This window comes from Babylonia areolata, chromosome 24 (genome assembly GCF_041734735.1).
Source record: "Babylonia areolata isolate BAREFJ2019XMU chromosome 24, ASM4173473v1, whole genome shotgun sequence".
NCBI classification, from domain to species: Eukaryota; Metazoa; Mollusca; class Gastropoda; order Neogastropoda; family Buccinidae; genus Babylonia; species Babylonia areolata.
This window is the reverse complement of record NC_134899.1, coordinates 7,674,111-7,699,030: the sequence shown is the minus strand read 5'-3', so window position 1 is coordinate 7,699,030 and position 24,920 is coordinate 7,674,111. Positions and strand designations below refer to the sequence as shown.

At 38.7% G+C, this 24,920-nt stretch overlaps 1 protein-coding gene across 1 annotated transcript in view; it reads right to left on the bottom strand.

Moving 5' to 3' along the window:
- Positions 1 to 24,920, bottom strand: part of LOC143299022 (transient receptor potential cation channel subfamily M member-like 2) — a 90,253-nt gene that overhangs the window by 63,856 nt on the left and 1,477 nt on the right. The window contains exons 4-10 of the mRNA XM_076612099.1: positions 21,530 to 21,709; positions 18,811 to 19,032; positions 16,678 to 16,891; positions 10,907 to 11,102; positions 9,787 to 9,934; positions 3,359 to 3,452; positions 1,714 to 1,844 (exon numbers count right to left, since the gene is read on the bottom strand). Of these exons, the coding sequence (XP_076468214.1) occupies positions 1,714 to 1,844; positions 3,359 to 3,452; positions 9,787 to 9,934; positions 10,907 to 11,102; positions 16,678 to 16,891; positions 18,811 to 19,032; positions 21,530 to 21,709 (1,185 nt within the window). The remainder of the gene's footprint in view (positions 1 to 1,713; positions 1,845 to 3,358; positions 3,453 to 9,786; positions 9,935 to 10,906; positions 11,103 to 16,677; positions 16,892 to 18,810; positions 19,033 to 21,529; positions 21,710 to 24,920) is intronic.

Below are 24,920 nucleotides of genomic sequence, written 5' to 3'. Positions count from 1 at the left end.
TAAGTTGGAATTACTTCCCTTACCTAGCAGTTTAATGCATAATAATGAGCTGACAAACCAGTTTAAATAAATGTGTTTCTTTGTCCACCTGTCAGGAGGGCTCAGGCTGAGAACAGTGATCAGCGGTGCATGCCTCCCAGGCGGATGCAGGGTTAAATGAGTTAACAGAGGTATTTCATCAAACGCTTGTGCATATTCAAGAATGGGGAGAACCACTGACTTATGTTGACAGGTTCAGAAAAGGTTGAAAAAAAAGTTATCTTCCATTTTCAAAATCACGGAGTCATACAGATCTCACAAAATCATGTTTTTTTTCCTGAGAATAAAAACCAGTCTTCTTCAAAATGGTGACGCTGTCCTTTCCATCATTTGTTAGTGCTGGATGTGCTTAAAGGAAATTATGAATGTTGTAGACAGTGATACAGAAGAAACCGAGGAAGGTTTTTTGTTTGTTTCTATGTTGAGTGCATATGAGTTTGTTTGCGATTTTTTTTTTTTTTTTAATATAAACATAATATAATTTCAATAAGTATTCAACACATCACAAAGTGAGTCTTACTGCTTTATTTCCTTGTGAAAGTAGAACTGATTATGCATCAGTTGATGCTGTCTCATAAATAAATCCCCACAAACAAAAGAAGCTACAGCGTGTTTCAGTGTACATAGCGCTGACACTGCTTTCTCCCTCGACACATAGAATGCAGCTGACCTCAAAAAGAATCAACAGTCAAGGGGTTGGCCTGTTCAACAACCTGTACATTTATTTTTTTTACTATTTAGTTTACTTATTAACCCCTTGCCTGCTGAACGTTTCAACAATTGTCATTCCTCTATGCCAAGGAAAAACTTGGGGTTTCCAGCTAAGTGCAAAAAAACATCCACTACTTCCTCAGATACAGAGATATATCCTTTAAATTTTGCATGATGACTGCTCACACATTGTACTTTTAAGTAGGTAATAAAGTTATCACAATTCCATTGTATTACTGTTGTTATCGTTGCTTTAAATCTGAGTCAAAGAAAATTTCCATCAAATCAAGTGGTTAAAAATTCTCTGCATCGCAGCTAATTCCAGGATTTCCAGACAAATTTGTTTTTCGTTGGGTGCCTGTGGCCCAGCATGACAACAGAGACTGAAATAGCAGTCACCCAGCTGTGTACTGGTACCCAGCCAACAGACAGTGCCCTCCATCCCTCCACTGGCTGCTGGCTATACTGTAGAAGAAATCCACTTTGATACACACAAATATATATGCATACACTCAAGGCACAAAGCGCATTGGGTTAAGCTGCTGGATGGGCATCTGCCTAGCTGATGTGATGTAGCATATATGGATCTGTCCAAACGCAGTGACACTCCTTGAGAAACTAAAACTTGTCACATGCTACGTATTATGCAGTTTGCTCATCTTCCATAAGATGTGATTTTTCCATGAATAAGACACGCATAATCTACACCTTCTAACAATTGGTCGTCTTTGAACTCCACTCATTTTGTGGTGCAAACTGAGAAAATCCAACTTCAAAGAAAAGAAGAGAGTGTACGAAGTGTTCGTCTGTATGTGTGTACATGTGTTCCAATCACAGCAAGAGTGACAAGGCAAAAATGAATAAACCTACTTTCATACATGTCTGGTCATCTGTTTTGTAGAAATATGGTGATATAATGTGGAATTCTTAAAAAAATGTAATTAAAAAATAGACTGAAGGAACCTTGAATTTGCCCAGTTTGTACTTGTTGAAAATTTCAGAGCGTGCCAAGTCTGGTCGGTTCCAGTCCACTGTCAGCTGCAGGTCCCACTGTAACTGTTCATGGCTGTGATGGCCCAGTAGCCTCGCTTGTGCTGTCAACAGAGGTAGTTATTTCTTGTTAGATGCACAATGTCATGAACAACCACACACAATACAGGTTTCTGACTTGATTTCTTTGATTTAATTTAAAAAGCTTTTCAACTCCAGTAATGTTGTTAGATTTTGGTGGGGGTTGGGGGAATTAACATGGGGATGGCGTGGCAACATGGGTGGGTACAGAACAGTAACAATGTAAATGACAGCAGTTAACTACAAAGAAAGCTGTGCCTCTTCAAGACAATATCTCATAATCAACTGACAAAAAAAACAATAAAGGTTTACTTCTGTAAGATACTATTTACCTGATTCACAGAAAATTAACAAACAATAAAGTTTTGCTTCTCCTGCAAGATTCCATTTTCCATAGACACTACTGAAAGCAAACAAGAAAACCCCTTTTTTTCCTGTAAAATAACATTCCCATAACAACTCCAAACAATAAGCTTAAAGACATGCAAAAAAAACTCAGTTGATATATCACTTAAACCTGCATGCATCTATTTGCTACCTTGATCACACCGTTCCTCTGCCACAGATAAGATGTTCTATTTTAATAAGAAAAAAAAAATAAAGGAGAGGCAAGGTCTTCAAGACTCACTTGTAATGTGAACTTTATCAAATAAAGGAATCATGAGTGAAAAAAAAAAAAAAAGAAGAAGAAAAATGTTTTATATGTGTTCTTTATTGAACTGATGTATCTGGATTATTCAAGAATTTTTTTAAAGTTGGCGGCAAAGGAGATGTTGCCATCTCCTAAGGCACACCGCAATATATTGCCATTTTCTCCATATCTGCACAGACCAGTGTACACTACTAAAACTGAGAGGTATCGTCAATTCTTTTCTTTTTTTTTCTTTTTTTTTTAATGTTATCTTCAGGCTGTTAACTGTGAACAAGAAAACAATGTCATGTCATCATCAAACCCAAACAAACTGTGAACAAGAAAATAATGTCATGTCATCATCAAACCCAAACAAACCTTCAGACAACTAACTGCCCAATACATTTTCTGGATATGGAGCCTCAAAGAAATGCTTAATCCGGGAGACTTACAACCTGTCATTGGTGTGGCTGTAAAGATTTTTTATTCACTATGTTCAATCCAAATTTGGTATTGGAAGACAAAATATTTCCAGAGAAAATGAATTTGTTAAAGTTTACCATGGATGGACACACACACATGGACACACACACACACTATCACATGCGCGCACATGCGAGCGCACACACGCATGCATGCACAGACACACACTCACACAGCCGAACACCAAGTTATTGCATAGATTCACAATGTATGTACAAGTGAGTCAAAAATGGCATCTGAAATGTATATTGTGTCAAATAAACTGATAAACAAACCAGCGAGCATATAAAATAATTTCAGTTAATTATCTCTTATGGAATACTATCGCATCATCTCACAAAGATACTAGCCTATATATCTAATAATTTTCTCTCATTAGGATTCTGACCCAACAAAGTTGTTAACAAGACAAATGAATCTCACATTTAAACAATGCAGTCAAGAGGTACTTGCTGATGTCCGTAAGCCGCACACCATGGGAATTACAGTTGATTATTGTTAGGAAAGACAAGTTGTCCTGAAAAACAAAACAAAGAAAAAAAAAAGAAGCATAAATGATTATGAGGTTTACAGATGTGTACGAGTGTGAATGTGTGTGTGTGCATGTATGTATATTACAAACTAGCCAATGTGTTCACATTATGCGTTTGTGAAAAAGCATGCATGGGCAAAGGAAGTGTGTGACTGCATTCATGTATGTATGTGTGTGTGTGTGTGTGTGTGCGTGCATGTGTGTGTGTGTGCATGCATGTGTACAACTGCACATTTACACTTCAGAGTTATAGTGCACACACCACTTCATATGCATCATGTGTACTGCGCTCATACATAAACATGTATGCTTCTGCATTCTTCTCAGATTATGCACTGTCAAGTGTTAAAAACACGCTTTATCAAAATATCTGTCTGACATGAACAAAAATCGATTACTTTGTTATAATGTACATGTGCACCAATAGTAATAAAAGCGTAACAAAATTCATTTGGTAACATTAAACAAAATGGCTGAAAATTAAACTCCAATACTGTTTATTATGTGAAAAACTCTTCTCTGGATTGGTATAATTGTCTATCTAAGTATCCAACTGTTGGCTAGACTGAACTTTCACAGCATGAAATGAACAAGCAAGTATTAAAAACAAAATTTCTTTAGATATATGCAGCTTTGTGTGCAATATTCATTACATTCATTTACAGTGGTAATGATATAATGGAAAGCAATATCATACTGACATAACTGGAGAAACCATTTCAGTCATCATTTTGTTAAGGACAAGTTATTTCCAGATTACAGCAAAGATTCAGAAAGTAATTAGCCAGCTACTTGAATATGTGTTGTTTGACCAGCTGCTTATGATATGTTAAAAAGCAAAATCTAGGCACACTTAATTCATTCAGCAATAGGAAATACCAAAAAGACATAATAAGATCAAGTAGAATGCATTATTAGTCGCTTGATACAAATTACAGCTAATTGTTATTACTTACATACAATTATGGTAAATGACACAATTTATAAAGTACTGTACGTGATTTGTTTGAAATAATACTCGAAACCTACGGAATAAAGGCAGGAAATTCAAATCAGTCTATGAGTGGAGATACTCACATGTATATATACCCATGTAAATCCACAAGCACGCACAACCAATGACACACACACACACACACACTAAATAAATGGGTCTCCTAAAATGTTAAGCTTTTCAAATTCTAGCAATTCACATCCATACGAAAATGAAAACCAAAAAACTTCAATATGAAATTCAAATGAGGAATAGAAACAAATATTTAACAACAAAAAATAACTGCAACTGCTGCTCCTAGACAAATGTAGACAACATCACCAGTTCAAACCACTGCTGCCTGCTGTGTAGAACTTCTAATCAACTTACATACAGCTGAGGTAAGCCTACATGGCAGGATAATAAAAAAGCAGACACACACGTAAAAAGTTACATGTCTGTGCGAGTGTTTGTGCATGCATGACTGAAACCTGACTGAATGACACGGAAAATGAATGATAAATGCCCAAAGGGCAACTCTCAGGTGGCTCTACCCAGGTAGGCAGCCTGTTGTGCAAAAGACTCCATGTTTGTAAAATGCTTAGACATAGGTCTCTGGCCGAGGATATATGCTATATACCGTATCATTATATCAAAGAAAAAGAAACTCAGTTTAATGACAGATGATAAATCATGAAGAGCAGTTAATCAAATACAGTGCATCCGAACATCAAATACATTGAAAGATCTGGGACATCATTAATACATGAGACAAAACACAACTGACGAATCAGAGGGCAGACAGTGACTGGGAACTATATTTCCCTGAAAATTTACCACAAAGCTAGATTTGTTCATTGTTTTCTGGGTAGCATCTCACATTCCAAGCCACCAGACCTTGAAATTCATTCACAAGGTGACAGTACTGATGCCTTGGTTGGTTTGTTTGTATGTTTGCTTGTGGCATATACCTCTGCCTCTGTAGGCCTATAAGTGCATATTCACTACAGCTGAAAGTTTAAAATAATGAGCTTTCAATCTAAGGGTCCTAGGTTTCATTCCAGTATCAGTGCTTGGTGGATTTAGGGTGTGTAGTTTACCCAGGTCAGCATATGTACAAACTGGCAAGCACCTTAACATCTCACCCTATTGTCTCATGTGTATACACATGCAGAAAAATAAAATACACATTAAAGATCCTGTAGTACAACACTCAGCTTCTATCACAGACTGACATAAGTTTACAGTTTACAGTTGGGCTAACAGCAAAGTGAGAGCTGCATTATCAATGGTTTCTCCACTGCAATGGGAAATCATTTACAGCTTAGTCTTTTGTGAAGGACTATGACTCTCAAACTAGGAGGCAAAACTGCACTAGCTCTTAGTGCTGCAGCTTTGGGGGCAGGTTGGCCTTTGGGAACCATCCCCAACGCCGACTGTCCTAAAACCCTCTTGGCCGAGAGAGTGGGGATGTAACTTGGGCAAGACACTCTCCACTATAATCAAATTCTAGCCCAGATAGTCAGAACAGCAGTTACCTCTTCCGATGTTCTAATGGTCATAGTCAAAAACCGACTATCATACATCAGTCCATGTCAGCATTCAGTGGATTATGAAAATTCAAACATACCCAGCATGCATACTCAACAAAACGTGAGTACTTAGCAGGGTAAAGACAGTCCCACCTGTACACTTATGCAAATGAATATGAGAGTTACAGCCCACAAACACAAGAAAAAGAACTGTCTTCAGCTTCTGCACACTGCTTCCAAGAGCAAAAAAAAAAAAAAAAATTTTCTTGAAAACAGACAGAAGAGAAGATAACTTCACAATTAATGAACTGGGGAATCACCATCTGCATCCTCCATCTCAGGAGACCATGGAGTTGTGCTGCTGGATACAGTTGGGAATGTACATTTCAACTATGTTTCCTTTATATGTGTATATAAATATTCAATTGTCATTTATCTTGTCTTTGTCATTTACTCTTTGTTTTTTGTTGTCCTTTTTTTTTTTGTGTGTGTGTGTGTGTGTGTGTGTGTGTGTGTTTCCTTTGTTTTTTTCTGTGTGTTGGAGTGATAACGATGTTAGATTGTAGGTTTTGTGAACTGTACTTTCATAATATTAATGATTGTGCTGTTTTGATTCTTTTACATGTTTCTACTTCATCTTTCGTGTTCATTCGATTTATTTCAAGCAGTGGATTTGCAAAGCACTTAGCCTGCTTCTGCTTGTAACACAGTGCTACATATTGATCAATTGTTATTATTATCCTTATTTTCCTAAAATTCAGAGGCATGGAGAAGAATGAGATCAGTAATCATCTCTTCAATGTTGTGAATGTAAGGAATCCAGATACAGAAACAGAATATACAAAAAGAGTGCACAAGCCTGAATAAAACCTGTCTTGTCTTTTTCAAATACCCGTTATCTCTCAGCAAAACTATCAGTCATGCACACAAAATCATACTTGCATTCAAACTGGCATCAACAAATTTAAACTGAGCTTCACAAACGGAAAGAAATCATACCTCAGGGGATGACTGAAATAAATTATACACACAGCATAATCAAATATAGCTGAAATGAATTCTACACAGGTCCAACAGAACAGAAAACACCACTAGTAATATCACATATCATTACTATCATTCTGCCTTTTTTCTTTCTCATGGAGCAGTCTAACATTGTGAACTGGCAGCTCTGAGAGAAATGAACTTGATAGTTGTTCAATTTTGGTCAGAAAAGTTAACTCTTCACAAAAATTGCAGCTGAACGGTCAATAAAACGACAAGTCAACGCCATCTTCTTCTTCTTCTTTGGCTTGGACTGGGATCTGATGAACGTGTGTAGTCCAGTGGTGGAGTCTGCTGAGCTATCTGGATGTAAAAAGTGGGAGACCCATAGCTAAGACTTGGTTTAAAAGGTTAAAACTAAGTACACATGGTGTTGCTGGTTTGTTGTTCTTAGCTGAGCCAGTGTCCTGACCCAGACAAGCCTGGAAGAGCTCCAACGAAGGAGTATCCGTGAGGCTGGGTGGCAGGTTGTTCCACTGGCACAGGGTTCTCAGAAAGAAGCTATTGCAGAGGGCTCGGTGGGTGGCACATTCCTGGAACAGTCTTTGGGCTCCCCTTGTCCAGTTATCCCCTTTGTTGTAGAATAGGGACTTAATGTCGACCATGGAAAAGCATGGTGAGGCAGCTTTGTCTTCTTTCTGTGAGAGGCTTCTACTGCAGCATGTTGAGCATACTGGTCACACAGCTTGGTGTCTGATCGCTGTAGTTGCAGAAGATGCAGCGGGCTTTTTCAAGTACCATGACCCCTTCCTGACATGCTGGGTCCCAGACTATGGATGCATACTCAAAGACCAGTCTGACCATGGTCTTGTATGTCGCTGACTTAGCTGTGGTGAAGCATTCGCTGAAGTTCCACCTCAGAAAACCCACAGCTCTGTTGCCCTTGTTGACTGTGGTGTCAAGAGCCAAAGAAGAGCTCTGAACTGATAGTCCACTGGAGTAAAGGGAGGATGCACATCAGGTACTTGCGTAGCAGAAGTCGTGATATTCTGGTCTGGCAAGGAGTAAATTTTTGTTGAAGTATTTCTGCTATTACAGGGCAGTACCATGGGTTGCTTCTATCACCAAGATTTGAGAACAGTGAAGCTGACATCACCACACATTCCTTGTGTATCCACTGTCCCCAGTCGTCACATGCTAGCACAAGTGTCTTGCATGCAAAAGAGCACATACCACACAGGTACTTTGGGAGCCTAGGACCAGGGTTGGGATGGAGTCCACTGATAAATAGTAGCGTCATTTTATGAGCTTTCCTGTCACTGTACAGAGGGACATTCTTCAGTAGTCTGTGTCTTGTAGTTTTCAGCCACACATAAAGATGGGATTGTGAAGGCCAAATGCCAAAGATTCAGGAGACCTGACTGTGACCAGTTTGGTAAAGATCTAGAATGTTTGAGGTGATAATGAAAAGTCAAAAGTGTCTCAAGTACCTGTATTCACAGAGTACAGACAACAGAGAAGAAGAACACAAAAAGACCACCTTGACTTTTTGAAAACTTGAACTGTTCAGTCATTGTGACAGAACCCAGCATAAGTCCAGTGACATACCACTGGATATAATGCTTCAAAAGACTGATGAATACTGAAGCCAAACACCTGGAGAATCAATCTGATGAACTGTTTATGTTGGAGCACGGTAGGCCGCCATGTTGAATTTGAGTAGACAAGTTCACTGATAGACTAAAAGTTCAAATTGTACTATTTTACAAATTCAGTTTGGCACTGAAAGTTACAAGATGAACAAAGGCACTTTTTAGCAGAATCTGGTTTATCTAATAATGTCACATTCATGAACTGTTTAAAATTTAGAATTTTACAGAGCCACAGGACCACCAACATCTTAGCCATTCAACTCAGAATTTGACCAAATCACATTGCAGCATTTGTCTCTTTTCATAATACATTCAGAAATCCTTGCAGTGTTGTGTGGTCCCAGTCTTCCCATTTGAGCCCACAGTACATTCCACTCTGATGTGGGGCTGGCTGAGAACCAAAAAGTCCAACAATGACATAATGCTCACAGGTTCAGAGCCACCATCTGCCCATTATTGGTATGTGGTGCAAATAATTCCCTGAAGATGACTGGTCTGAAACTTCATCTTTTGGAGGATTAAGAAAAAGAAAAATAGGTGAGGGACAGAAGCAGGAACTGTATCCCTGTTTGGAGACACAGATAAGAGTTTTAAGTTTTGAGGCCACATCTGCCACATCTACAACAGATTAGTCTAGGATGCTGAGCAGATATGAATTTTTCCTCAACTTCAGTGTCCAAGCTAATCCTTCAAAGACTTACATAAACAGACACCCAAATTAGTCAAATTTCCAGGGCAAGCAGCTTGAGGATAATGCCACTGAAACAGAGTGACCATACAAAATCGATTGATGGGTAACTACAAACCTCAAGGCTTTCAAATGATCAAGGACAATGCCACAGAAAGCATAAATAAATAATCTTGACTCAATCTTCGGTGACTTAGAATTGTAACAAAAACATACAATGCCTAAGCAGCATTAACAGAAACTGAGGCATACAAAAAGTATAAACATGAAAATTTACAGAGAAGCTAGACTCAATCTTCAAAGACAAGAATTCTAACAAAAAAACATGCAATATCTTTGCAGTAATAACAGAAACTAAGGCACACAAAAGGACATATAAAAAGGGTGGATATCCTTGGACTTCTTAACACTAAGCCATGCCAACTACTCAAATCTTCTTCTACCTTCTACACACACACACACACACACACACACACACACACACACACACCTGGTGATCCAGCTTGACACACTCAATGATCTTGTCTCGGCACATGTTGCGGGCAACGTCATCATTGACAAAGTCATCAGGAAACGCCTCAGATACACGGCGCATCAGCTCTGCTTTGATGTAGGTGTCCAGATATTCAGCATCTGTCCTGAAATCATTAAGTTTAGGACACCCTGTTACTACAGACATCGCTTGGTTAACTCTTCGTTAACAACTGTACAATTATTACCATATATAAATATACCCATAAGTAAGCATAATCAATAAATGTCAAACATGCCTTGTCAAAAGAGTACAAATTAATCAAAAGAAGTTTTTAAAGTGTTTATATAAACACATTTATTCCACTTCAGCACACACAGATATCTACAAAGGAGCATCCACAGCCAGGGGCTGCATGTTCAGTCTGCTCAAGAAATGAAGATGAACTGAGACCACATGCTTTGGAGTGCAATGAAATTCATCAACCGGAAACAATGTTTCAAGTGTCTGTCACAGAAGTGATTTGGCAAGCTATTCTCTTGAATCCTGTACATTTCACTGATTTTTTCACTTCTCCATTATGTTTCCAAGTTACAAATACATGTAGTGCTTTTGAGTTTTGGAAAGTACTGTCATGGGTAGGGGAACTGTTTCAGACACTGATGGCAGGCTGTTACAACATCCAGATGTACATTATATGAATTCTTTATTTTCTCCATGTTGTATTTCTAACCCTTCCAAACCTTTCATTGTCTTCCTTCTTTTAACAGTTCCTTTTCTGACTAATCTGTGACATACAAAACAGAAGGGCTTGGCCATCACTCTTCCTCATGCAGATCTGTGTGGGTATGTAACAGTCTCTGTTAATGGGCATGGGCTGCTGATCTTTTATGCAAATGAATCTATGCCAAACTGCGGTTGCAAAAGTGATAACATACTGGCCACCGCATATCACAGGAATGAAGCCAGTTAACACTTTGTATTTTATATAATCAAAAGTCAAAACATTTTCATCACACATTAAAGTTTCAAAGTAAAAGAGTCTGCATTACATACAATCAAAGATGCACGCAGGTTATTTCTAATATGTAGCAAAGTTTTAAACACAAAGCCAACTGCAGTGTGTAAACAAACCCACCTTTGTTGCATCTGTATGTAAGCAAAGGAAACAAGATCAGCAGCCAGTCCACTGCCCTGGATAACCACGACGGGAATCTTCTTTGTCAGCAGCCACAGAATGTGGTCAATGTCTGCAGGCCCTCCCTGCACCAGCAGACCTATCACTGGTGTCACCATGGAGTCCAACTCCCGATTGAGCTCCCTATCATGTGACACTGTAAACACAAAGATACACACAACAATGAAAAAATTGAATCATTGCAATTCAGTAACATGGCACTTCTGTTACCTCAACATTATCACATAATACACTAAGCATCAAAGTGCTTTGTTTATTCATGGCAAACAACAACAACTTTTCTGTATTTTAATTCATAAGGCACTCCTTAAAGTAAAAACAAGAGATGAAGCTTCTTATCTCCAGTCTACTAGTCACCCTGTGTTGTTTAGATCTTCAAGTGACTAGGGCATGCACAATGCTTAAAAAAAAGTTGGGGGGAGGAGGGGTAGAGAGAGAGAGGAGGGGTGGGGGGGATAGAACATGGACCTTTATTTCACAATATCTAGAAAGGACCTCTCTGGCTAGAAAGCACTCCCCGGTAATCATACCGACCAGCACAGCTCCAGCCAGTCATTTACCGTTACTTTGATCCATGGTCTCTACTCAGAGGTTTCAGAAAGTTTGGGTGCTAAGCTCCATACTGAAAGATACCAAGGAAGGGGCCTCAGCAACTGATGCTGGCATGGAATTCCACACTGGAATAGTTCTCGGGAAACAACTATGTACGTTGTGGCAACTAGTCTGAACTTTAGGGAGTGGTTGCATCTAGTGCGGGTAGTGCCAGGACGAAGGTACTGTTCTGATGGCATGTCAAACAATCCAGTCACAATTTTGTAGAACATGGATAATTCATACTTTTTCCTTCACAATTCAGGCGATTCCAATTAATTCACTGAGCACTGATGAGATGCCACTGGTGGTGTCATAGTAATTTTTGGCAACATATCTCGCTGCTCTTCCCTGAACGGCACTCTAGCTTCTTGGTGATATCCTTGGTGTGAGGATTCCAGACTGTGCAGCAGTACTCCACGAGGGGACACACTATGGTGTTGTGGGCACTTGTTTTCGTTTCTCTACCAACAGTCCTAAAATTTTGCTGGACAAATCCTAACATATCATTGGCCTTCTTTGTGATTTTTTTACCATGGGAATTCCAGCTAAGTTATTCATTGAGGTCAACTCAAAGGTAGGAAGCCAATGATGTTCTATCCAGGTTGTGCCCCTTCAGGTGATAATCAAAGATCACAGGCTTCCAAGATCGTGAGCAAGTTAATATGTTGCATTTTTGCTGGTGGAACTGCATGCCCCAAGTTTCTTCCTATTAAGCCAGAGTGATCAGATCCTCCTGAAGTAGTTTGCAGTCATCTTTGTGGCAGATCTCTCTATAAAGTCATCTGCAAACAATCCGGTTCTTGACTTGAGCTGGTCTGGGAGGTCGTTGATAAATATGAGAAAGAGGAGGGGGCCTTGAACAGTAACCCAGGTCGGATTTTGCACCATTAACTATGACTTGCTGGGTGCAGTTGGTGAGAAAGACCTTGGTCCACTGGAACGTCAGTCTTCTGATTCTGTAGTGATGGACCTTACGGAGATTCGTGGGATACCTTGTCAAAGGCTTGGAGAAGTCTAAAATAATCATGTCTGTTTGGATTTCTTTATCCAGGCTGGAGGCTATTTTGTGTGTCAAGGTGAGGAGCTGGGTCTTGCAGCTTCTTCTCGGCCTGAAGTCATGCTGGCAGTCCGTTAGGATATTGTGATGATCTAGGTGCCGCATGATTTTGCTGGCGATGATGTGTTCCTGGATTTTACAAATGAGACTGGTCAGGGAAACTGGTCTGTAGTTTGCAGCACAGTTTCTGTTCCCCTTCTTGCAGATTGCTGACACACTGGCATGTTTCTAGTCTTCAGGAACATCCCTCAATTAAGGTCTTATCAAATATCAGAGTGAGCAGTGGTGCCAGTTCTCCTGCATATTCTTTCAATTCTCTTGCTGGTATTTCACCTGACCCTGCTGCCTTGTGTGGCCTTCAAGTGATTCCCACTGATTTTAAAGAGTACAAGAACAAAACCAGCAAATGGGTGGTGGAGAAGGGGGGTGGGAAGCTACCTGTACATAAACATAATTAATATTTAGTTCTGTTCTTTCATCGAAATTATTTTCTGAGCATCCTGCCTGTTCTCCTACATAATAAAGATCTAGATCAAAGTTTTGAACTTATCCTGTTTCATCTTCACTTTTACAGCTTTGATAAATCTAGCACTCCAGACAAAACCGATTTCCATAAATCTCCTATTTTCAGGGTTATTTTCTTTCGTGTTAACAATTGAAATACTGCAGTTAGACAATGACATATAAGCTGAATAGCCTGATAAAGATCTTGTTTTCATGCTCACCATAAAAAATTGAATTTTGTGCACATCTGTTGAAACATGTGGTTTGTGCTATACAGTCTAAGCCAAATCAGATCTGCATTTCATAAATATCCAAACAACTCATCAATATACCTTCTTATTTGTTGAACTTTATACCTGTTCCAATCTTTTCCATGGCTTTTCCACTCAGATACTGAAAAAAAACGTACCTTGGTCTAATATATGCAGAATGATCCCTACAGTGATGAACTTTTCAGGCAAGATTGCTGCCTTCATGCACTTTCAACTACAATTTTCAGTATATTCATTCCAGCTTATTCAGTAACCTTTCTAAAATATGTGTATGCAATAAACATGTCGATGATGTAGCTTGTGTCATTATGTGTGTTCTGACCAACATTTCTTTTTCTTTTCTTTTAACTGCAGAGAAGAAATAGAACAGATTCTGGCAACAAGCTGGAAACAAACCAGTCACATCTTGTGAATCTGAATGTGAAACAGAATTAACCAGAAACTGAATGAAATAAAATGTTCATGATTTGGAAATCTGGATTAACCTGGAAGACCTACAACCTATTTGTTTAATCCAAATTTGGTACTGACAGACAAAACATTTCCTGAGAAAACTAATCTGTTAAAGTTTACCACACACACACACACACACACACACACACACACACACACACACACACACACGCACACACACACACACACACACGCATGCACAGAGAGAGAGAGAGAGACAGGGAGAGATAACCAAAACACTGGGTTATTACATAGATTCACACTGCACACTTGTGTGTTTGGCGCAGTCAAATTATAAATCCATATGGTGAAACTGCAAAATTACTTTGAAATGGCAGCTGATGGCTGAAAGGAACCAACAATATCATGAACTTTCAAGACAGTAACTTTTGCAACTGTAGAAAATGATGAAAAGAAACAGGATAACAGACTTCCTCACATGTAAATCAGATTCATCGGCATAACAGTGAGAAGTCTCAGAAATCTTAACTCAGTGTCTGATAAGAAAAGCTAAAAAGTCTTGTCTGACATGTTGGCATCAAAGGTGAAGGCTGCACCACAATGTTCTAGTTCTGCTGAAGGTTACATGTCTCATCTGCATTTGCCATGATGATGCCTGCTTTTCAGAAATTGTTAATTATAGTTTTCAACTGAACTACAATATCAATCACTTTCCATTTGAACACAAAGTTGTAGGATGCACCTTCTGTTTTCAGAATTATTCTGACTGGGTCATAAATATCTCCTCAATGACACATGAAAGAATCAGCTCTGGGCTCTGCAATCGACTGACAGTGAGTAGGAAAGCTTTCGTTTATTTTTGTGTGGCAACCTTTAATCACATTTCAACTTACTTCCTCAAAACATTAATTCATCCTTTTTTGACTCACTTGTGTAAACAAAGTGAGTCTATGTTTTAATCCGGTGTTCGGTTGTCTGTGTGTGTGTGTGTGTGTGAGTGTCTGTGTGTGTGTGTGTCTGTGTGTCCGTGGTAAACTTTAACATTGACATTTTCTCTGCAAATACTTTGTCAGTTGACACCAAATTAGGCATAAAGATAGGAAAAATTCAGTTCTTTCCAGTCATCTTGTTTAAAACAATATTGCACCTCTGGGATGGGCACAAAAAAATAAAAAATGAAGCCTAATTATATGCAAACTGCATTTACTGTTATATTTATATTTTTTGCATTTTCTAAACTTGGCTCTTTGATTTCTTTCTTTTACTAATATTGATTTATAAGTTTGTGCTATTTCATAAGCTAGAAAATGGCTGCCTGTTCTGTTATCAATTATATTCACAAATAAGGCTCGTTTGTGTATAATGCACAAGGGTCATCATCATCGTCATCGTCGGCCTCCTTCCGTCTAGAGAGATGATAGATGCACCAGAAATGTAGTCACTGCCGGGCATTGCACTTCCTGCTGTTGCTGTGTAGACCGATGCTGGAGTGGCAATCTATACTGCATGTGGGACAGATATAGGTAGATGCTGCTTGGTTTACAGAACTTGACTTGCGTGTTGCTCTTTTTCTAATCAGCCGGTCAATCTGGCTTCTCTCTGCTTGTTTCACCCCTCTCTGAATGGCAATTTCCAGGGTCCATGTGAGTCCACAAGGCTTTCCCAGAACAGCACATCAATACCTGTACATTTCAGGTCCCGTTTGCAAGCGTCTTTGAATCTTAGTCGGGGGCGACCTTGGGGCCTAGTTCCCTCTGACAGTTCGCCGTACAGCAGATCTATTGGGATGCAGCCTTCATCCATTCGGTGAACATGACCAAGCCAGCGAAGACGGTGTTGACTCAGAAGGGTGAAGATAGCTGACAAGCCTGCACGCTCAAGCACTTCAGTGTTTGGGATCTTGTCCTGCCATCTGATTCCAAGAATGCATCTGGGGCATTAGTTTCTTCTCTCGCGCGGAAAATGTGGTCCATGTTTCACTTGAGTAGAGTAGGGTACTTAGAACGCAAACTCTGTATACCTGCATCTTAGTGTTCACCGTCAAGTTTTTGTTTGACCACACCCTCTTGTGAAGTTTGGACATGACCCTGGCGGCCTTCGCAATTCTTGAGTTGATCTCTTGCTTGAGGGAATGAGGTCAATGTTGAGGGAAAAAATATCACCATACAGTCCAAAAATTATGATTCTTTAAGCGGGTTTTGAACCTGCAAAAATTCATAACATTCAGAGCCCTTTTCCATAGCTGGCACTTCATACTGCATATGGAAACAAGATAACAAGGTTATAAAACAGATCTCCTCTACCTTGAAAACACACACACACACACACACACACACACACACACACACACTCATACATGCACACATGTACACACTCACACACACACATACACACACACCATCCAACTATGCTTTCTCTCCTCCCTCACCCAACTCTTCCTCCACCCCTTCCCTCTGCTCTTTCGCTAGTTGTTTTTTTTTTCCATTTGGTCACCATGAGCCCCACTTGGAAAATAACAGAAGGAATTTATGTAACAAACACTATACCTCACTGTGAGAATCCCCCCCATAAACCCCCACTGCACACCAACATATGTGTAAAAATATGATTACATGTTGAACAAAGAAACTGGAGAAGAAGACATTTACAAGAAATTAAAGTCATAACTATACATTTACTCTTGTGTATGGGCCTGAATAAGTTCAAGGTCCAATGTTGATCTGCAAGAAGTATACAAAGGAATTCATAGTTACAACACATATATTACAGGAACAAAATGGTTTTACATGCCTTCTCCAGCAGACAGTAAACAAACTAAAGCAACTTTTTCACTGGAACATCTTCATGTTTGTCACCAGCACACTGCTTACACTGGTTATAGCTTTCAAAGTGACGATAGCGGCGAGGTTTCCCCACAGGTTTGGTGAAACGCATTTCCAGGTTCAGTCTGAAGTTGAGCAGTCCCTCAATGTCTGGGGTTTTTCCATCATCCATGAGAATGAAGTGTGTGTGGTCAGGGTTCAACTCCAACAGTTTTACATCAGGGTGGCCACCACTGTTCTCCACAATCTGCCCTTCCAATGTCTGCAACAGTAACACAGTAGCAGAGTCCTTTCAACATTTATAATCATTTTGTCTTTCTTCTGGCTATACTTCAAATGCAAAGTTCTGAGCAAAATAAAGCAAGAATGATATCACTCTTATAAACAAAATAAAAACGTTTCTTTCTCAGTATCTATTGTATTCCAAATGGATTTTAGCATTTAATGGGACACACAAAAACTTTTATTCCTCAGTGTCCATTGTATTTCAAATGGATTTTAGCATTTAATGGGACACACAAAAACGTTTATTCCTCAGTGTCCATTGTATTTCAAATGGATTTAAGCATTTAATGGGACACACAGAAACGTTTATTCCTCAGTGTCCATTGTATTTCAAATGGATTTAAGCATTTAATGGGACACACAAAAACGTTTATTCCTCAGTGTCCATTGTATTTCAAATGGATTTAAGCATTTAATGGGACACACAAAAACGTTTATTCCTCAGTGTCCATTGTATTTCAAATGGATTTAAGCATTTAATGGGACACACAAAAACGTTTATTCCTCAGTGTCCATTGTATTTCAAATTGATTTAAGCATTTAATGGGACACACCTGTCCAGCATACTAGCCAGATACATGCATCATTGATTCACTGTATCCTGCTAAATAAGGTGAGCACTATTTATTCCCCCAACCTGTTTGCTGGACATGTACTATTTCAAAACTATCTCTTTAGTAAGACAAGAGAGGCAAGGCCTTCAAGACTCTTGAGATACACTTTTAAAAAATAAATAAATAAATGTAATCGTTAAAATATGTTCTGTATTTGTTATCATAAAGCTTCAGCTAAAAAAAAAAAGAAAAAAAAAAGGCCTGAGAACAGATCTGAACCCAGCATGTTCAGGTGGGAGGAACTTGTCTTAGTCGCTGCACTATTGCGGATCTATCAATGACGTTCAAAAATTAACATTTATGCATGCTTTTTTATGTGTGACAAATCAATTGAGGTATTCGAAATTATAACGCTGTTCAGATCATGTTATTTTGGTATATCTCGGGCATCTAAGAATTCTTTGAAGTCAGCAGTAAAGGAGACGTTGCCATCACTGCAACATTCTAGATAGATGTACGACAAGTTTAGTTACACTTGCTGGGGAAAGTACTACACAGTCGTTTCAATTTCTCTTTTATCTTCATTCCAGTTAATTGAGTATCCACTTGAAAATATTCATATGTGGTTAACACGTAATGATGTAGTCTGTGTTCTGTCCAGAATTTGTATTTCTGTTCTTTTAATTGTGAACAAGAAAAAAAAAACAAGATCTGCACAGACCAGCCTATATAAGGCTGACTGAAACTCAGTGAAACGGTCGATTCAATTTTTCTTTTATGCTCATTCTAGTTAATTCAGTGTCCACATTAGAATATTCATATGCAGTAAACAAGTTGATGGTGTATTTAGTGTCACTATGTGTTCTGTCCAGAATTTGTATTTATTTCCTCTTAATGGTGAACAAGAAAAACATGGTCAAGCTGTCGTCTTACAAGCATAGCCTACGCTACTGCAACTGGGATGCCGTAATATGATGTTTCAGAATCCGTGAATAGCCGCAACAAAATAAATCGTTAATGATATAGGAAACACAGCTTAATTCGGGAGACTTACAACCTATTATTGGTATGACTGTGAAGATTTTTTCCTTCTATTTTCAAACCAAATTTGTTATTGACAGACAAAGTATTTCCAGAGAAAAAGGCAATGTTCAAGTTTACCATGGACACACACACACACACACACACACACACACAGAGAGAGAGAGAGAGAGAGAGAGAGAGAGACAACACCAGGTTATAACATAGACTCTCTTTGTTTACTTAAGTGAGTCAAAAAGATTCCATTAATATCTAAATGATTATTGTTACATCAACACATACAGAATGTGAAGCATTTCACCTGTCCTGTCAAGATGTCAGCATACACCAGAGAACTCTTGGATGCAATTCCAAAGATGTTCATGTGTGGCAGGCGTTCTACTTGGATGTTCTGAATGCGTAGTGGGCTCATAGCAATGTTTCTCCGGCGTATCATCTCCCTGTGAGCAGCATCCCCAATGATCTTGGATACCCCAATGTCCATGCCATCAGTCAGTATCCACATCTCTGTTGAGTTGGCAGCCTTTGATAAAAAAAATTAAAAAGCAATATCAAGCAATATCATTACTCCCATGCTGCTCCTTCTGAGTGCCCTACACACAATGCAGCATTAACGTGGGCGGGATCGGAAAAATGTTTGAATTTTGAAAAGCTGGAATCTGGGGGACTACTGCAGCCTACTGTGGGGGTTCAGGGGGTAATGCTTCCAGTGGAGGTTTGGGGGCATAGCCCCCTGAAGCTGGAGAAAATGTGAAAATCCCTAGGCCAAAAACACTCTGAAAATGCTTGCTACTCATCATTTAAACGGCGTGGATGTGCCTTTCATGTTCTTTCTTTCCTGCGTTTTCTTTCAACAAACTGTAAAGGGGTTAAGGGAATAAAATTACTGCTCTTCATTTTAACAGATATGTAACATGCTCCTGGCCGGGTTTCTTTCAGATGAAGATGCAATAACGTGTTCTCCTCCAGGGAGTGTTTGTGCTTCATTTTGTAACAGCATTAGCACCCAGTGAACACTGTCTGTGTATGGCCATTCAGAGCTTTTTTCCCAAGACTGCACACAACACACATCGCTACACCCATTTTGTCAACTTTGTGCAACTTTCGTGGAGACCGAGGGGGTGTGGCCCCACATGCATATTATCACTTGCAGAAGTCACAATGCATTGTGTATCTGTCTCTTTTTTTCTTCTTTTTTTTTTATTATGGTTGTTCCAGTATTATTTGTGTGTGCAGATATTATCCATTTGTCCAGAAAATGATATTTTAGTGCAAATTACCTGACTAATGTTTGTAATGAACAAGTTGAAAATGTGACAAAAAACAAAACACTCATTTCAAAACAACAGCATGTCACTGAAAATAAATAAAATGGGAAAACATCATGTGTTTTGTATTCTTTATTCATTTACCTTTCAGAAAATATATACTTTTATGGGTCTTTCTCCAATAACAAAGAGCACAGAATTTTCTGAAAATATATACCCGTTTTTTGTGAAGAAACCCTGGCAAACAGATTTCACTGAAATCTTATTTTCCTGGCAGCGAAAGGGTTAACATGACCTTCACTTTTTATCTCTGATTTTGAATTTCTTTAGGGGTCACACTGCAATCATGACCTGTCATAATTACGAATTTGATTTTAAAAAAGAAAAAACATATATACATACAGACGTAAGATATGTTTTTATTAAGCTTTTATAATTTTGCAAAATAATGGCCTTGACTTTTGACTTCTCAGCCTGCATACCATATGACTGTCAGCCTGCATACCATATGACTAAGTATCTCTGTGTGTCCTTGGTAAACTTTAATGTTGGCATTTTCTGCATCTAAGCTATTGCAAGAGACAGAAGTGCATCTTCAGTTCAAAGTCTTTCCAACCACTCCAAAGGAAAGAAATAGTAGGAAGGTTGTGCAGACCCACTTTCATCGGATTTTCATCCAGACTCCCCAGTTATTTTTAGTGAGAACAGTATGCACATGCATGTCTCCATTGTCACTTTTTGGTTGTTGTTTTTTTATCACCAAAATGCTAAAATTTAGTAGTGCAAATCGCCTGTTCCCACAAAAAGATTTTGAACTATTTTGGTGAGTATTTTTGCAAGTTTACAAGTTATTTTTCGTTCTATAATTATACCAGTTATTTGCTTTAATCTTCTATGTTTACTTCGAGCGTGTTTCTTGTCAAATCTCTGCCATTCAAGTATTTGAACTGATCTATTTAGAATTCAACACAGAGCCTCATCTGGTTTCGACTTTGGAGAGACTTGACACACCGAATATCAGTTTGAAACATCATTTTATCCACAGCAAGCATACTTTTTCATGTCTTTGTGAAATAGAGGGAAGTGGAAATTGTTGTTTCGGACAACTGTTGATGGAATCTATTATTATATATTCTGTTTCAAGGCAAGGTTCCCCACAAATTACATGATCTACTTTCTGTCATTTGTTTACACCAAATCTCAATCGGAGGAATCTATGTTTTTCTAAATTTAATCTATGCAAATAAAATGTGATGAACTCTGCTGAAGAGCTGTCCAAAGAAAGGCAGTGCACACCTGGAAAAGCTAGTGAGGGTAGTGGGCTGCCCATGACATCATATGACCTTTTTTGTCACTCTGCAAGCGACGAAACGTTCCTGACAAAAGCATGTGCGCAATCTCACCAATGTGATAACTCTGTGTGCCCTGCTGGCAATGGCATGGCGTCAGACAAGCATCGGCGTAGATATGTACAGGAATTCAGGATCACCATCATTGGGATAATACCACTGGAATGTCATGGACCATGGGGCAAAGCAGCTAAGATAATAAAAAAAAAAAAAGAAATAATCATGACATATATCTTTTCTTTTTACTAATTACTGTTACTTTTTTGAGATCTCCTGATCTGAATTCTCAGGGGAAAATAAACTACAAGGTGAACAGGTGGAGAGATGAAAAAACTGGTGCCACAGACTAAAACAGGTTATTTTCACTCCTAATCATAATATTGTCAGAGAATCACATACATACCTCAATAATGCCATCCTGAAAGTCTTCCTCAAACCGGGGATTCTCCCAAGGCACAAAGTAGCGTGATGAGCCAATCACGCTCAGTACCAGTTTGGGCGTGCGTCGACGCCAAGCATTACCCATGAACATTGCAACGTCGTCCATGTTCCCATCTTTGTTCACAATCATGTAATACCTGTCCTATGGGCACAAAGCAAAAACAGTTTGTGAAGTGAATGTCAATGTCAAATTTTCAGCTGGTGTGTGTGTGTGTGTGTGTGTGTGTGTGTGTGTGTGTGTGTGTGTGTGTGTGTGTGTGTGTGTGTGTGTGAGTGAGTGAGTGAGTGAGTGTGTGTGTTTAAGTCTTTGTGTGTGTGTAAGTCTCTGTGTGTGTGTGTGTGTGTGTGTGTGTAAGTCTCTGTGTGTGTGTGTGTGTGTGTGTGTGTGTGTGTGTGTGTGTGTGTGTGTGTGTGTGTGTGTGTGTGTGTGTGCATGCATATGCACATGTGCATGTAACATTAGCATGCACAAACACACACATCATTACCAACATAATTCACTTGTCAGATTCACAATGATGCGCTGACACAGTGACAGTGACAGTGATTGTGACTCTCTCTCTCTCTCTCTCTCTCTCTCTCCATGCATGCTATATATAAGAATAAAACTAGTGGAGAAAAAAGTTTGGCAACATTTAAACACAGAATGAACAAACAAATCTAAGTCCTCTCATTGGAGCAACAGTTCTGAATGGAAAAATGAGTTATTGTTATGAGACACTGAGATGAATGTCGTCCCTTTGTGTGTGGTGGGAAGATAATCACTTGAGAACCTGAAAGAGATAAAGGCTGTGACACACAGATAAGCTCAAGGGGGATGAAAGACAGTGATACTGATATCTAAACACAGAAGTGTAAGTGTGTCATACTCTTATCTGAGAGAGAGCTTGTTTTCAGGGTAAAAGGAGTACAGGCCAAACCATGCTATTTTTACTTCAGTGACTCATTCTGTTGCCATCAAAACATGCTTCCTGTACAGTCCATGGCAATGGTCAACATAAAGTCATAACGAATGTGGAATCAGGTGCAGGTTTACATGAAATTATAAATACAAATAATCATGATGGTATAGCATACTTGTATCATTTTATGGCTAGATGGATCAAAGGGCACTCAGGCTTAAATGAAAATGGAGTGCATCATCACTCATAATCACTTAACCATGGACTGGTTTATCGTCTATACCAAAGTACAGAAATTCACTGTTTGTCAGGTGCGGACATTAGAATAAAATCAAAATGTAACTTAACTGAAGTTGCAAGTAAATTAAGAAAGTATACATAATGATATCAAAATATAATCACACACACACACACACACACACACACACACACAATTACTCTCCTCCCATCTGTGACCACACTCACCCATGCTCATCTCCACCTCACCCTCCCCTCTCTGAACCTCCCTCCCTCTCCTCCCCTTCCCTCCACCCTCCTTGCACAAGTTTCCATCCCTATCATTAAAATTCTAAAACCAATACTCACATCTTAATCAGATGAGCACTCCCAATTCCACTCCATCCACCCACACATAGGCATATGATTATGGAACCTTTTCTCTCTTTTTCTAGCTTTCCACACTTACAAATTTACTTTGACAAGATATTTTGATGTTCCTGCTCAGTCAATGGCTATTAAAGAAAAGATAGCTTGGAAGAATTAAGACAAGTTTGTTTGGTATCTTGTGTTCAATTTTTCCTTTTTGATATGTACATAAACATTTTATTTGTAAACACCTAGGGTTCATTTTCAAGATTAGGTGTAAATGCTCATAATAGCATTAATAATGATAATGACATGTTTAAAATGAATTAAAAATAAATGATAAGATGATAAATAGAAAAAATAAAATGCTGCATAAAATACTAGTATAGAAATAAGCAAACATAATTATATATCATTATATGAGTCATGATCATTTTACCACAGTATACACAATGATACATATACATCAATAGCAATAATTTGTGCATTACCAGTAATGTGCAACGGTTTCTGCCCATTACCAGTAATGAATAAAGTGGCTTGTGCATTCTTAGCAACAAAATTTTGCGCATTACCAATAATGGGAAAGCGATCAACATTGTGCATTACCGGTGGTAGACATCACATACTTTGCAAGAGATAATGAAGTCAACTAACAGACTTTCAGTCGCATGACTTTTTTGGCATGGTAAGCTTGGATTGGCAAGAGTTCTTATTTCAGCATTTGACATATATGACCCTTCACCGCAAAAAAAAAAAAAAAAAAAAAGCAACTGTTTGAATAAGAAGCAAAAATGAAAATGATTATGACATCCGACTCATTCCAGGGAGCGTCACGCATCTCTCTGAACATGAAATCAGCTGACATTTTCATTGTCAGTATTGCTTTCTCACAGTTGTTTGTGTGGATCAGCATAGCCAATGAGTTTGAAAATGCAACTGCGCAACAATTCAAGAATAATGATTAGCATCTTTGGTTAATTCACAATAGAGAATCATCAGAATGTGCAAGCATTGATTAAAGTGAGATTTTCAAAGGATAAGACCAGTTTCAGATTTTCAAAGGAGAATGCCAGGAAGCTGCCAAAGGACTATAACTAATGAAGTTTTGAAACAATATGACATTTTTACTTTGGAACAGTCGAAAAGCTTGTACTTGCTGGCTGCAATATGGATCCATTTAAGTTTCTTCAATTTCTGTCACACTGGTAGATTTGTTATTAGTTACAAAAGATGCTCTAGTTGCATGTGGACAAGGGGGAGAGAAAAGAACCAAAACAGAAGTAAACAAATGATATATATCTATATATTTGCAAATGTGACAAGGGACTATATCCAGATGTTTCAGTCCAGGTGTGAGAACTGAAAAATGAAAAAAAAAAATCAAAACAAAACAACGGTGAAGTGAAACCAAATCTACCATCAAGTTTTCGGACATCATTACGCAAAGTCATCCAGATGGAGAGTTAAGACTGAGTTTTATGCTCTCCCTTCTCCCTCTGTGTCTTTCATGTCTTTATCAATCACTCACTTGGATCAATTGCACGCATGCACACAAACACACACACACAGTCACAGACATTAACAGGCAGAGAATGAGAGAGTGAGGGAGAGAGATTTCAAGTGAAATTATTTTTACTTCTGTCAATTTTACGCCACCATGAGTTTCAACCCTTGTTTTTATCCACTGAAAATGAAGACACACAAAACACACACACACACACACACACACACACACACACACATATACACACAAATATGGACTGAGAGAAAAAAATGTACTTGCATCCACTCCCAATGTGCACAGGCTGCTTTGCCCATTGCCGGTAATAGGCAATTTCCACTATTCTGAGCATGACATTATAT